Here is a 16,552-nt window from a genome sequence, read left to right on the forward strand (position 1 = left end):
GAATGAGCTACTCCATATTGAAAATTAAGGTCTCAAGTGGGAGTAGACAAGTTTGGAGAATTTTCGAGATTAGGCCGCAGTGGTTATTTGTTTGACCTTGTTGGGCTTTTAAAAAGGGTATGCCATTTTGTGAGTTTTTCATCCCCTAGCACACAGTGGTTTATCTGTGTATATGACAACCGAAATACGCTTGACCACTCTCATATATCTCTACAGATGGACATTGTCAGAGGAGGTCTAGTTGAAGAGGGTGCCCTGGCAGTACTCCAAAATTGCCAGGGGTTTGTACCGCCTTGTTTTTGCAGCGGAGAACATGCGAGGCAAATCCCTTTATGGGAGGCAGTGCAATGTGGGCAAGGACATACAGCCCAAGGAAGCCTTGCGTCTGGTGCGACTTAATGCTAACCATGGTATGTTTCGCTTTTCATACATGACTCCATAATTATATGAAGCAGCTGCTTCATTGTGGTACTCATTTAAAATATAAGCATATGAGCTGTGTCGAGGCAAATAAGAAAGCAAGACTAGCCTTACAGTTGAGTTGCAGGAAATAGTGTTCATTCTGAACAAAAGAGCTTGGTTTTCAACACGGAAGCTGAGGTTTTGAGTCCTATAAGTGATGTAGACCATTAAAATTGATTGGCCTGCATGAAAGCAGGAATGACATGCCTGATGTTTTTCTCCTTATGGATACCAAAACGGTCCAATGTTTTCATGTAGAAGTTGTTTCTGCTACTTATGCCAAAGATACAATCTTAGTGCCATCCAGATGCACCACTGCCATGGTCAATTTCAATGAGAATGGGTAGGGAGCATGTGATTCGAAGCAGATATTGAAGTTCAATTTTTATGTGATAGCTGATGCAGCTCGCTCGGTCAAACATCTGTCGGATACGTTGTAGTAGTAGTAGCAGTCGTCGGCACCGAATTTCGTAAACAATCGGGGGCTCCGGTAAAAACTTTGTATTGTCGGAATTTGTGGTTGTAGTGACTGATTAATTATTGCTGTTTTACGTGCAATGATGAGTTGAGGAAGTCATTGTTTGATTAAATGATGAATAAAGAAATGTGAAATACGGGGAACAAGAGGGGTCAAAAGTGTCAATATGTTGAGAATATAGAGCCAGTGCTTGACGATGTTGAGACAGGCTATGTGGTTGTCAGTTATTTGATTGAAGTAGCAGAAAAAAAGAAGTTTGAAAAAGTTCAATGTGTCAAATTGCACAGAATTTTAAGCTAATGCTTGATGATGAAAATATAATTTAAAGTATATACTTTATCCATAAAAAGAAATAACTTAAAAAAGCAAAACTTAGAAAATGGGTTTCAAAATTGTAGAATGTGCAGAACGTAAAGTCAATGCTTGAAGGTACTAAGACGATTTAGAGTATGAAGTTTGTAATTTATTATTTGCACTTGACAAATTTTGAAAAATTAGGTTCAGAGATGTCAAATTGTGGAGAATAGAAAACCAATGCTTGATGAAGCTGATTTAAAAAATGAGAGTAATTGATCATTTAAAATATGAGAAAGTGAGAAAGGATGCTCAAAGATGTCAAAATGATCAGAATGAGAAGTAAATGCTTAATGCTAATTACAAAATTTTATGGTTATTGATCAATTAATTGGAGGAGTTGAAAAAACGAAAAATGCATTCAAAGTGTCAGACTGCTCAGAATAAAAAGCCAATGTTTGCTGATGCTAATATTGATGTGTCAAAAACAAAAACAAATTCACGTAAATATTAATTTAAAATTAAGTGTCTCCCTAATTTTTTGTAATTTTTGAAGGCTATTCAAATACTTCACAGTTTGGCATGGTATACAAATAGTGATGGCCAGTCAGATATGTTGTTGTTGTAGTGGTTATTTATTGTATGTACAATACAAAAGGAAAGAAAAGATCTTTGCCAGCCCCAGTATCTGCTATCTTATATCTGAAGCACCTGAACTGGGGCGACGGAAATAAAGGGATAGCGAGGAGAAGGTAGAGGAAATCAAAGAGGTGAGTGATAGGGAGAAAGAAAAGGGTAGGTAAAAATTTGTTTCAGGAGCATTCACTGCTTGCTTTTGGAGCTGTAATTTCCCAATGGTTTGTTTCATTTTAGCCACAATCAATGCTGCACTCTGCAGCACTAGGGTAGATGTAGACGCTAATACTTACTTGACTTGGTTTTGCATATTTTGTTTTCAAGAAATAGTATGAGCACTCCAGTTAAAGTACGACTTACTGGTTCAGCATTCGTATCAAAATTGTTTAAATTATAATTCTGTGCAAAACAGCATGTTGCCATACAACTCTGCCATGATTTGAAGACTATATTCTGCTATATAAGCAATTTTTTCTTGCTTATTAAACTCGAAAAAGGTGTACTGAAGCATTTCTTGAGAAGTACTAATTACTCTAATTGCATGCCGACCTGTATTTCGTTTTAGACTTCCCCACCGGAGAGTACAAGGGATGCAAGAGCTGTGACACTGCTGGCCTGAAGACAAGCACCGCAACAATACTAGCCAGGAAGGTCAAATAAACAAGTAATATGATGAGTTTCATTTCAACATAGAAAAATTTGTGCCAGGCCTCTTTTTTTAATTCACAGCACTGGGTGCCTGCGAGGTACATTACATCGATGGCAACTAAACATATGGAATTCTTCAGCGAAATTCACAGGGCAACAAATCCTGAGCAGGAATGTGCCATATAAGACTAACAAGTTTTGCCAAATAATGCTTTTGTGCAAACATGCGACTGCATATTTTAGTTGTCAGTGTAGCACACACGCATGGCGGATTCTATATATATATATATATATATATATATATATATATATATATATATATATTCCAGACAGTGGCATCGTGATCTCCGCCGTGTTGGACCTGACGGTGTCCGCTGTTGCTGTGCTCGCCGCTGGCCTGCCCAGTCCTGCTGATCGAGTCCTGCTGAAATGATCAATAAACCCCTATCTTACATTTCGTGCAGCTGCCGGTTAAGATCTATCCTCTCGCCCTGGAACTACCCAGCCGCACATTACGACCTCCTGCGATGCCTGAGGACGTTAACCAACAAGCCGTACAAGTTGGCTCGGCCATTATCTGCCCCGGCTCCCTCCGCCAGCGAGACTCCGCCATCTTCAGGGGCGCTGACGACCATGACGTCGAGGACTGGCTCACATCATATGAGCGAGTGAGCGCTTATAACAAATGGGACGCGGAAACGAAGTTAGGCTACGTGATATTCTATCTTACCGGCATAACAAATTTATGGTTTCGCAACCATGAAGCGGACATACCATCATATTCCGTGTTCAAAGCTGGCTTCGCTGAAGTTTTCGACCGTCCGGCCGTGAGAAAACTCCGCGGTGAACAGCGCTTGCGTGCGCGGTCTCAGCTAGTTGGTGAGAATTTCACAAGTTATATCGAGGACGTCGTCGACTTGTGCAAGCGCGTGAACGCACAGATGTCAGAGGCCGACAAGATTAAGTACATTCTGCAAGGCATTGATGACGACGCCTTCCAGATGCTGAATGCTCGAGATATCCGCACCGTCGCCGAAGTGGTCACACTGTGTCAAAGTTATGATGAACTGGGCAAACAAAGGGCCATAACTCGCGCGAACACCATGCACTCTGAGTCGCTTTCTGGCCTGACAGATACAGCTGAACATTCTGCGCTGCTGCCACAAATCAAGAGCTTCATTCGGAAAGAAGTTGCTCGACAGCTCTCCCTTATCTCCGTCCATGAAGAGCCTTCCTCACACCTAGCTCCCAGTTTGCGCCAGATTATTCAGGAACAAGTAGCTGAATCTCTTCCTCCAGCCCCTCAATCTATGCCTGTCGCAGCCCCATTGATACATGCGGCTGTTGCTGCCCGACCACCACCTACGTATGCTCCGCCGCAACCTGCCTACGTTCAGCCGCCTCCTGGTTCTGCTCGAGGACCTGCGCAGTTTATTCGACCGGCCCCAAGACCGCGCAATCCCTGGCGCACGACAGATAACCGCCCAATTTGTTATATTTGCGGACTGGCTGGACATATTTCTCGTTATTGTCGAAACCGTCTCCCAGTGTCGGCACCACCTACTCATGGTTCTGGGTACTGGTCTTCGACGCCTCAGTATTCCGCGCCTATTGAGCCTCCGGCCAGCCGTCATTTCTCCCCAGACCGTTCAGCCATGTCCGACCGCCGTTCACCGTCGCCGTGACGCCGGTCTATCTCTCCTATGCGACGTCGACAGAACGCTTCACTTGAGGAAAACTAGAGGCCGCAGTTCCTGAGGCGAGAACTGCGACTCCGTCGAACTTCCCAAGTACTCATCTGTCACCGGCAAACCTTATTGAAGTTTTCATCGAGGGTGTTGATGTCATGGCTCTAATTGACACTGGTGCTGCGATATCGGTTATGGACGCTAAACTATGTAGCTCTTCTTGAAGAAAAGAAGACGCCTATTGCGGGACTTTCGCTGCGAACGGCCAGCGCTCAGCATATCAAGCCTTTAAAAGCGTGCACCGCTCGAGTAGTTATCCAGAACTGCCTTTATACGATTGAGTTCGTCGTGCTACCAAGTTGCTCACACGCTGTTCTTTTAGTCTGGGATTTCCTATCGCGTCACGCTGCTATTATCGATTGTGCTCGAGCTGAAGTAGGGTTCTCGACTTTGCCCAATGCCTTACCAGACGCTGATCTACCAACTTCCTGTACTAAAGCCCTCGTCGGCGAAGATATCGACCTTCCTCCCTGCTTTTCTGTGCTTGTTCACGTCGCTTGTGCCTCTGTCAGCGATGAAACCGTTCTCTTCACACCAGCCCATACTTTCCTGCGCCGCAAGTGCCTACCATTGCCCTACGCTGTGCTCGTTATTCCCGCTGGCCTTTCAATGTTATGGGTCTCTAACCCATTTAACTCCCCTATTGCATTGCGCCATGGTGAATGCCTCGGCAGTATCCAATCAATCACATCTCTTCTGATCTCTGAGGAACCTGACGATGCGCCGCACTCTGCCGTGAATGCGCTCAGCCCCTTCACCTGCACCCGCTCCTCCCTCTACAGACTTGTTCCTCCGTTCCATCGACGCCGATCTTCCTCCAGTGCAGCGCACTCAGCTTTTGAACCTACTACATCACTTTCGCTCCTCCTTCGACTCTCATCAAAGTTATTTGGGTCAAACTTCTACAGTCACTCATCGCATCGACACCGGCACTCACGCACCACTGCGACAGCGCCCCTATCGTGTGTCTGCAACCGAACGCCAGGCTATTGAAGAGCAAGTCGACCTAATGATTAAGAATGGCCTGATTCAGCCCTCCAGTAGCCCTTGGGCGTCACCTGTTGTCCTCGTAAAAAAAGAAAGATGGTTCTATCCGCTTCTGTGTCGATTATCGCCGCCTTAATAAGATTACGCGAAAGACGTCTACCCTCTCCCGCGCATCGACGATTCTCTCGATTGCTTGCAAGGCGCCGAGCTCTTTTCTTCCCTAGAATTATCTTCCGGGTACTGGCAAGTCCCCCTGGAAGCGACTGATCGCCCCAAAACTGCCTTTGTAACTTCCGACGGCTTGTACCAATTTACAATTATGTCGTTTGGCCTTTGTAATGCTCCGGCAACATTTGAGCGGATGATGGACACCATTTTGCGTGGCATAAAGTGGAAGACGTGCCTCTGCTACCTCGACGACATTGTCGTCTTTTCTCCTGACTTTGACACACACCTCTACCGTCTGAAGCACGTTTTGACCAGCCTATCTGATGCCGGACTGCAGCTGATTTTGTAAAAATGTCGTTTTGCCGCCCGCCAGCTCAGCATTCCCGGCCACGTTGTCTCCGAAGAAGGTGTATCCCCAGATCCTGCCAAACATCGTGCCGTAGCAGCCTTTCTCAAAGCGATTTCCATCAAAGATCTACGTAGCTTCCTCGGGCTGTGCTCTTACTTTCGCAGCTTTATTAGAAATTTTGCTTCAATTGCTGCTCCTTTGACAGACCTTCTGTCCGGCAGTTCCGACCTCTCGTCGTGGTCGCCAACGTGCGACTATGCCTTCAATGCTTTACGCCGCATCCTCACGGTACCGCCTCTCCTACGTCACTTCGAACCCAGAAGCGCCTACTGAAGTCCACACGGACGCCAGTGGTATTGGTCTCGGCGCTGTGCTCGCTCAGCGCAAATCAGGTTATGCTGAATACGTGGCTGCCAATGCTAGCCGTACACGCACAAAGGCTGAATCCAATTACTCTGTCACTGAAAAGGAGTGCTTAGCGATTATTTGGGCTCTTAAAAAATTCCGCCCTTACCTCTATGGCTGCTCTTTTGACGTAGTGACGGACCACCATGCGCTTTGCTGGCTTTCCTCACTGAAAGACCCGTCCGGCAGACAAGCAAGATGGGCTCTTCGCCTTCAGGAATATGATGTCCGCGTTGTTTACCGCTCCGGCCGCAAGCATCACGACGCCGACGCACTTTTCCGTTGCCCCCTTACAGCTGAGGTAGCGAGCCTTTCCTCTTCCGACGATTCCCCGCCATCGCTTCACATCAATGACATGCCGTCAGCGCAACGGCAAGATCCTTGGATAAATTCTCTTCTCAATTTTATCTCCAATCCTACAGCTGCTTCTCCACCACGTGCTGTCCGCCGCCATGCTTCCCACTTTGCAATTCGTGATAACCTCCTCTACCGCCGCAACTACTGCGCATATGGCCGCAAGTGGTTGCTAGTTATTCCCCGGCAGCTACGTTCGCAAATCTGTGACTATTTCCACGCTGACCCACAATCCGGTCACGCAGGCGTCTTCAAGACATACACTCGTCTCAGGCTGCATTACTACTGGCGGGGCATGTACACCTTCGTAATCAAGTACGTTCGCTCATGCCTCACCTGTCAACGTCGCAAGCCATCTCCTCAACATTCTGCTGGAGAGTTGCTGCCATTACCCAGCCCCCCACGCCCTTTCGACCGCGTCGGCATTGATTTGTACGGGCCGCTTCCCTACACTGCAACCGGCAACCGCTGGGCTATCGTAGCCGTTGATCATCTGACGAGGTATGCAGAAACCGCCGCACTTCCATCTGCCAAAGCGTCAGAAGTAGCTTCCTTCATTTTGCAGAGATTTGTTCTTTGCCACGGCGCAATTCGAGAGCCGCTCAGCGACAGAGGACGCGATTTTCGAGTGACGTTGTGAAAGCCTTGCTCACCAAGTGCAACATTATTCATAGAATCACCTCCGCCTATCATCCCCAGACTAATGGCCTCACTGAGCGTTTGAATTGTACCCTTGGCGACATGATCTCTATGTATGACTCCTCGAACCACTCAAACTGTGACCTCGTCCTTCCGTATCTCGCTTACGCTTACAATACCGCAACGCAGTCTACTACTGGCTTCTCTCCTTTTTTTCTCCTCTACGGCCGTCACCCCTCTGCTACAATTGACACCATACTCCCGTATCAGCCAGACATATCAGAGTATACTCCTGCGTCTCAAGCAGCCCAGCATGCGGAAGACTGTCGACGAATTGCCCGCGCATTCACGGCTAACACCCAGTACCGCCATAAATCCAACCATGGCAACCAAACACTCGATACCGGACTTCTGTTCTGGCGCACTTGTGTGGCTGTGGATACCCTCAAATGCTCCTGGACTGTCTTCAAAATTTCTTGCTAAATACCATGGCCCATACTGAGTTCTGGAGCTCACTTCCCCGGTTAATTATGTGGTGGAACCTCTTACGCCGTCTCAAGATTTACGCTGGCGCGGACGAGAGATTGTTCACGTCAAGCGCCTCAAACCCTATTATGACCCTGCCCTCTTGCTCACACCTTAAGTCGCCAGGACGTCTCCTCTTCGTCCCGGGGGTAATTGTGAAGAGGAAGCAGTGCACGAGAAACATTCAAGGCAGTGGCATCCTGATCGCTGCGCGTGTTGGACCTGACGGTGTTCGCTGTTGCTGTGCTCGCCGCTGATCTGCCCAGTCCTGCTGATCTGATCAATAAACCCCCATCTTACACTATATATATATATACCGGAGAGTACAAGGGATGCAAGTGCTGTGACACTGCTGGCCTGAAGACAAGTAATGCTACAATACTGGCCAGGAAATTCAAATATTTCATATAAAGTCAAATTCATATTTTATATCAATTCATATTTATTTCCCTGCAGCTGAACCTTGAATTGACATTTCATCGCATGTTTATTAACTGAATTCACATGCAAATATTGGGAAGTTGACTTTTATTTGCCTGTTTATTATTTGTCATTCGTATATAAATGATGTGCAGTTCACATTTACCTGAGTGTTTATTGATAGACCTGTATACATACATTCGGTAGCTGAGTATAGCTAAGAAGGGTCAACTACTGACTGTATACAGATCTATCAATAAACCCTCCGTTGAGTGAGTGTGAACTGCATATAGGAATGACAAACAATAAAGAGGCAAATAAATGTCAACTTCTCAATAATTTCATGTGAATTTAGATTTTGTAAACGTGAAAGGAAATGTGAATTCAAGGTTTAGCTACAGGAAATTAAATCTGAAGTTTCAGCTTATAAAGCTGAGTAATAACCAGGCATATATAACGCGGTGGCCAATTTTAAATTAAAACTCAACACAGAAACCTATAGGGTCTCAGTTAAATCTCAAATTGCTGACAATTCAATGTTAATTCACACGAAAACAAATGTGAATACAGAGTTTTTAAATTTGCAAATAGGTATGAAATTCCAGGCAATTAAATATAAATTCAGAGTTTATATACATGCAACTAAATCTGAACGTTCAGGCAAATAAACACACATTGAGAGTTTTTAAACATGTAACTAAACGCGAATTTAAAGATTGTGGTCAGGTAATTAAATATGAATTACCTTGTCTATTAAGTTGAGTCAATAAGTAGTGATTTAAAACGCGGTGGCCAATTTCAAATTCAAGCTCGACACAAGAAATATATAAGCTCTCAATTGGATCTCAATATATTACATTGCCAAGAGTGAATAAGCATTCTATTAAAACGTGATACAAACGTTTGTTAGGGAGGAGTCGGGAAAAACGAACTGTGTGACGTCGATAGCGGAGTGCTTGACCTACTGGCCTCGATACTTGAATTGAAGGCACATTTCAGACAAATGTTGGGAAGCGACTGAGTTTCGATAGCGCCCACTCACTTGTATTGCAATAATCAGCTACAGCTAAATTTGCCCGCACCGATGTTTGAAGAATGCGCCGATAAGAAATCTGTTATTTCATTCATTAAACTGATGACCATCAAATGGCAATCGCAATTTGGAACAGCGCTCTTATCACTCGTGTGCTTCCTGTAGCCTTAGAGTGTTCTGGAGCAACCTGGAGATGTAGACGCTGGCCATTCACATAAAAACAGGAGCTTGGGCACGTTGGTAATTCATTGTGTAGAATAGCGCGGAAAAACGACAGGGAGGAAGGCAGCACTCGTACGTTTGCACTACTCACCTCGTCAACATATAGAACGTTTTTGTCGCAGCTGTATTGAGTAGGCATGCCTTGACTCTGGTTCTCCTGAAGCCAGTATGGAACTCCAGGTGCATGTTTTTAAAGAATGGTGTAGCCCCTTCATGGATCACTGCCTTGTCGTGGCGGAGGGGCTTGCGAAACTCGATGAAGTCGTGAGCTCTGCGGTGTAGGGCCACCCAAGATAGATAGGTCATCGCAGAGAGTTCTGACAAAATGTGATTCACTGGAGAAGGTAATGGCAACCCACTCCAGTATTTCCTGCCAAGAAAACCCTATGGCCAGTCACAATACCATTAATGATATGGCGCCGGAAGATGAGCCCCCCAGGTTGGAAGGCGTCCCACATGTTACTGGGGATGAACAAAGGGCGATTCCTAGTAGCTCCAGGACGAATGAAGCGGCTGAGCTAAAGCCAAAAGGACGCTCAGTTATGGACGTGTCGGGAAGCGACCGGAAAGTCCGATGTTGAAAGGAGATATATCACATAGCAACATGGAATGTAAGATCTATGACGCAAGCTAAACTGGATGTCCTCAAGCGAGAAACGGACAGATTGAACATTTATATCTTGGGTATCAGCGAGCTCAAGTGGACCGGAATGGGAGAATTTACCTCCGGTGACCATTATGTCTTTTATTTTGGGCACGAATCCAAGAGAAGTAATGGGGTCGCTCTCATAGTAAACAGAAGAATGGGCAAAGCAGTGCTAGGGTACAACCCCAAAAACGACCGAATGATTACACTTCGGATCCAAGGTCACCCTTTCAACATAACAGTTATCGAAATCTATGCACCGACCATTACTGCTGAAGAAGCTGACGTTGAGAGATTTTATCCGGACCTACAATGCCTTTTAGACCACAGCCCATCATCAGACATCGTTTTTCTCATAGGAGACTGGAATACTAAGGTCGGGAGTGAAGAAATATCCGGAATTATAGGCAAGTTCGGCCTTGGCGAGCGAAATGAAGCTGGGCAGAGGCTAGTAGAGTTTTGTCAAGAAAACAACCTTACCATAGCGAATACTCATTTTCAACAGCACAAGAGGCGCCTGTACACATGTGCTTCACCGGACGGTGTGCACAGGAATCAGATCGATTATATTCTTTGCCGGCAGAGATAGAGAAGTGCTATACAAGCAGTAAAATCAAGGCCTGGGCCTGATTGTGGCACCGTTCATCAGCTTCTTGTTGCCAAAATTAAGCTTCGATTGAGGAAAACGCAGAAAACTAGAAGGCCTTTCAGGTATGATCTGGATTAAATTCCATCAGAATATGCTGTGGAAATGAGGAATCGAGTTCAAGAATTAGATCTAGAAGACAGAGAGCCCGAAGAGATGTGGACTGATGTTCGTGATATAATACAAGAAGTTGCTACTAAGGTAGTTCCAAAGCAAAAGAAATGCAAGAAAGCAAACTGGTTATCTGAAGAGGCTTTGCAAATAGCTGAGGAAAGGAGGATGTCAAAAGTTATGGGGGAAAGAGAAAGATACAAGGTTCTCAATGCGGATTTTCAGAAAATAGCAAGAAGAGATAGGAATGCCTTCCTGAACATACAGTGCCAAGCAGTTGAGGACAACAGCCAATTAAGGAACACAAGAGCTCTGTATAAGACAACGAAATATATCAAAGGAAGCTTCTGTGCTAAGCTGGACATGATAAAGGACAAACGAGGCAAGGACCTCACTGAAGCCTCAGAGATAAAGAAGAGGTGGCAGGAATACACAGAAGAACTGCACAATAAGGACCCGAATGTGCAAACCCAACATAATACGGTTGTGGTTACTGATCTCGAGACGGGCATCCTTAAGAGTGAAGTTGAGTGGGCCTTAGCTAGCCTTGCTAAGAACAAAGCTAGCGGAATTGATGGCATTCCAGCTGAGTTGATTCAAAACCTCAACCATGACGCTGTTAACATTCTGCATACACTATGCCAGAAGATTTGGACAACCCTGCAGTGGCCACAGGATTGGAGGAGGTCAGTTTACATGCCCATTCCAAAGAAAGGCAGTGCCAAGGATTGTTCCAACTACCACACGATCGCGCTTATTTCGCTGCTCAGCAAGGTGATGTTGAAAATCATCCAAGGTAGGCTGCAGCACTATGTGGATCGGGAACTTCCGGACGTTCAAGCTGGGTTTCGCAAGGGCAGAGGAACTAGAGACCAAATTGCCATCCTTGCTGGAGCATGGAAAAAGCAAGAGAATTCAAGAAACCCACCTACCTCTGCCTTATTGATTATGTGAAAGCGTTTGACTGCGTAGATCAGAGCAGATTGTGGCAAGCTCTCCAAGAGATGGGAGTTCCAATTCACCTCATCTGTCTCCTCAGGAACCTGTATGAAGGGCAAGAGGCCACAGTCAGAACTGGGCATGGTCTTACTGATTGGTTTCCGATCGAGAAAGGAGTGAGGCAAGGCTGCATACTGTCGCCCTGCCTATTTAACCTATATGCAGAGTGCATCATGAGGAAGGCCGGTCTGGACGAGTCTTCAGCTGGAGTGAAGATTGCTGGAAAACGTATGAACAACCTCAGATATGCGGATGATACCACCTTAATGGCAGAAAGTGAAGTGGAACTCAGGAGACTTCTGATGCGCGTACAAGAAGAGTGTGAGAAGTTTGGGCTTGAACTGAACACTAAAGGGACACTAATGAGAAAACTGAAGTGGGCTTGCATCGATAGAATGCCAGATCCAGATTACAAAAAATCTACTCCTACTGAAAACAGAGCTGCTACAAGGTAGTAAAGTGGAAGAACACAAATACAGGTATCGCCGCCAGAGCCGAAACGCGCAACTACAAATCACATAACGCGCCAGGGATCACGGAGGCTGACAAATGCGAATTACGTTGCCCGTTTGGATGCGGTCGTAGGTTTTGTCTCGAATATAACACGCTTTTATCATATGTAAGCGACGGCAAAAAGACAATGTAAACGTTGCAAGGCAAATACAAAAATATACTTGGAGGCGCCACAGGCGCCCACTTCAGTTTTGGTTATGTTTCGGCTCAGGCATTTCGTGCGCACTCGGGTTGTTTGTTGGACCTGCAGCGCCTGAATTACGAGCTTGGAGCAACAAATGCGCCTTGATGGTTCCCATTTGAGCATTCGGAGGCACGAGCAAGCGAAATCCGCTGCCGCCGACACGCTCCTTCGTTCACACTTGTGCGCCAACATCTCGCCGCCGTCGCCGCTTCTGCTGCGACCTGACCGCTTGACTGCAGCTACGTACGCCACGAAAAGCATACGTATGCTAAGTACCGAAGGAAACACGCATTATCATTCAATTGTTCACTAAATAATGGCACATCTGACCAACATACTGCGTCAACAAGACCTTCAACGTGCTATTTGCAGGCGTCGTAAACAAAATGGGCATACTTGCCTCTCATACCAAGGAGAGCGTCGATATATTGCGCTCGTCGCCCGGCGAAAAAAAGGGCCTCAGGTAAAAAGTAAAAACTAAACATAACGAAGCACCTGAAATACATTACAAAAGGTAAAAAAAAAGTTCGATTTGTAGGGAAAAAAAAACACCATTAGCGGTAAGATTCGTACTCTCTACTGCTTGCTCCGTAACGTTCGGCGCTAACCACTCGGTTACACCGCCTTTTTTTTTCTTTATTGCCGACTTGGACATTCAAAACACGGCGGGTTAAAACTTTTTCAGTTTTACCAGACTGTCAAGCACATGAATCCATTGTGGCTGCTCGGGGAGTGTCATATGCACTTCCCTGAACTGCACAACACTGTGTATGAAATGTTCTCGTACAGGATTGACTTGTATATCTGCATTGTTAAACTGCATTCTGGTTTTCCGCAAGCTGAGGAGGCCCAGGAGCATTATTGTATCAAAGGGAAACTCCTCTGTATTAGGAAAAGGTAAAAATCGTATGCCATATGCATCTATAGGTAGGTCTTTTTTTAAAGTTCTCTGAAGCACATCCCAGAAAAAAATGGCATCCCAACAGTCCAAAAACACGTGTTCTATCGTCTCTGGTCTGTTACACAAGAAACAGTTTGTTGACCAAGGGACGAACAGGCCTTTAGCGTGCATCCATGTTTTGACTGATGTGCTAGGGTGGAGTTTAAAAAAAAAAATGATTTGACTGGTGGTGATATTGGCATCTTCTTAACTCTCTTGAGTACATCATTTCCTGGGCCTAGACAGTGCAACAAACGGTATATCGGTACAGGAAGCACTGTGTCCACTAGGTCCGCATAAAATTTTTTCCGCCTAACATTGCACAAATACTCCATGGAAAAGCGCACATGCAGCAATCTGTACGCGAGCACCACTTCTCGCAAGTACCCTCTTACTGTACCACCTACATTGAGACACGAACTGACAAGAAAATTAGGGAGGAGTCGACCAAGCCGAACTTAGATTACTGTTCTGAGGAAGACATCATTTTGGTCACGAAGGTACATGAAACGCGAGACAACTTGTCGCAAAAATAAATGCGCCAAACCAAGCCCTCCTTTTTGTAGGAAAGAAACAAATTTGTTCGGCTTGTCCTCTCCCAGGTCGACGCCCAAATGAAAACGGCAAAAACACGGTGAAGTTTTTGTATGTTCGTCCTCGAAGCACTGAGTACCGCTCGGTTACACCGCGTCACAGGAACCTTGGAAATATTTTCGCTTTTATGTCATCGCCCCATTTACAATAAAGTGTTTCTGCTACCGGTATAAAAATTACAACTTCTTGACCATCGGCGCATGCTTCCTGTTCTCACGTCTTGCAACTAATGTTCTGGATGCCTATGCGCACTATATTGTGCACTGGATCCATTATGACATGTGGAATTTCGCAGCGCTGGCAAATGTAGTGGCGCCGGCACTTCGGTTATGCTCTGCTACCTCGGACGTAATTTTCACTGAACATGGAGCTGTAGCACAAACCTTCAAGGAAAAAAGTGCGACGAAGCTTAAAAACTGACAAGCGCAGCAGCGAGGACACTATTTTGCTGGTAACTAAATCTTATTTGTACGTAAACATGTCGGGAAGCGTTGCGATGACCGAGGGCTCGGTTTGTTTATACACAGTGCAAGAAGGAGCGCAAAAGCTTCACAAACATGTAAAGTATTGTGCGTTACAACCGCTCTATGTTTTTTTTTTTTTTCTTACTTTATGGGCCCATCGCTCGGTAAATTACTCTCTTCATCGTTTTATTTATTTCGGCTGTGGCCGTCATTGCGAGTACGCTGTTGCCATGTTGGCCCTTGAGGGATGCGACGCCGCGGGCCGCGCCGGCTCGCTAGCTATCACGGAGTCTCCGCTTACGTCATAGTGTGCGTCACTCAACTCCGACTACGTAGTCGGAGGGCACAGTTTGAATTCGACCGGCGGGAACAAGAAAAAACCTCAACTTCTTATCGCAATACCTCAGCAATTATTCAATTTTTTGCTGCAGTATATGCGGCGACAGTGTCACCAAATGTAGTTTATTAGATTTTCATACCATCTTTGGATGCCTTTAGTGTCCCTTTAAAAAGACAAAGATCATGGCGTCTTGCCCTATCAAGTCCTGGAGCATCAATGGACAAGAAGTGTAAGCTGTGACAAATTTTCTATTCTTGAGCTCCAAGATTACCTCGGAAGGAGACTGCAGCCATGAAATTAGGAGACACCTGCTTCTGGGAAAGAGAGCAATGGTTAGCCTTGACCGCCTAGTAAAGAGCACAGACATTAGTCTGCCAACCAAGATCCGTATAACTCGTGCGATGGTCTTTCCAGTTGCAATGTATGGATGCGAGAGTTGGACTGTGAAAAAGGCTGACCGCCGAAGAATTCACGCGTTTGAATTGTGGTGCTGGCGAAGACCCTTGAGAGTTCCTTGGACGGCCAGACGATGAAATCAGTCGATATTGTCGCCTATAAACCATTCCAATGTTAAAGCTCAGCAACTTTGGTCATCTGATGAGAAGAGAGGAGTCGCTGGAGAAAGATTTGATGTTGGGAAAGGTTGAGGGTCGCCAAAGAAGGGGTAGGCAGCGAACGTGATGGTTAGATGGCATCCTCGAGGCACTGCAGATGAAGTTATGTGATGTTAGGAAGATAGTGAGACACCGGAGAGCATGGCGTGACATGGTTCATAGGGTCACGAAGAGTCGGACATGACTGAACGACTGAACTGAACTGAACTGTAACTCTGATCTTAGGAGGGTGGTATGCTGCTACTCCTTGAAATGACGGATCGGCTCCGGGTTGCCTATAGTCGGTGCCGAATGGCCCCCACACCTTCCGTAACTTCGCTTACAGTCACGTGAGCTGTCCCGTCCTGTGGACTTTCGTCAGCTTTTCTGCTGTGCTAAGGTCTAGATGAAGCAGGCGGTTTGCCGATGAATATAGGAGTCTCGTGGCTTGTTTAACCACCGATCGCAGGATAACCAGGCGATTACGTTCAGGTCGATTCAGCCGTTTATAAGGCGCGAAATATCATTCGGCGGACTGACAATGGCTGCGCGATTAGCACGGTGTTGCCCTCTTTCAGTCCACCACGTGTGTTGGAAATGAGGCGGATCAAGTGTATCACCTGCTCGAATTGCTTCTGCAATTGTCTATAGTGTATGGCGCTCGACCGTTAGTCTCCAGTACAGTTTCAGCACTCTTAGTCTGTCCACTCTGGGGATGGGACTGCCTTCTAGGTGATGGTCGATTATGGATCAATAGCTCAAAGCGCGCACCTACGTGGCGGGTCCTCGCGCGAACCCAAATAATAAGCAGTGCCGACTTTTCAGGTGGGCATATGAGTCCACTCTCAGTCATGTAGCGTTGCATTACCTCGATGGGTTCTCGAAGACTTTCTTGGATCTGGCCTTCTGAGCGCTTCGTCACCCATAACGTGATATTGTCGATGTAGAGGGCATGATCAACGTCAGGAATTCTGGACAGCAGCGGTCGAAAACCAGCCACTCACAAGCTGAACAATGTGGGTGGCAGTACTGAGCCATGGGGGGCTTCGACCTGTTAGACGGATCGATTCAGGACGCCTATCTCCGATGCTGCCACCCGTTAATAATTAGGGGGAATTAATAACGATGCGCCCTTAACGGTGCGCACACTCCCA

General features: G+C 46.0%; 1 protein-coding gene across 1 annotated transcript in view; it reads left to right on the plus strand.

Moving 5' to 3' along the window:
* Positions 1 to 313: 313 nt before the first annotated feature.
* LOC146194832 (uncharacterized) overlaps positions 314 to 16,552 on the plus strand; it is a 35,778-nt gene continuing 19,539 nt past the window's right edge. Inside the window, exons 1-2 of the mRNA XM_084596648.1 lie at positions 314 to 388; positions 3,118 to 3,834. Of these exons, the coding sequence (XP_084452774.1) occupies positions 314 to 388; positions 3,118 to 3,834 (792 nt within the window). The remainder of the gene's footprint in view (positions 389 to 3,117; positions 3,835 to 16,552) is intronic.

The sequence above is a fragment of the Amblyomma maculatum genome, chromosome 3, assembly GCF_055883805.1.
Source record: "Amblyomma maculatum isolate TAMU_Amacu chromosome 3, ASM5588380v1, whole genome shotgun sequence".
Lineage (NCBI taxonomy): Eukaryota > Metazoa > Arthropoda > Arachnida > Ixodida > Ixodidae > Amblyomma > Amblyomma maculatum.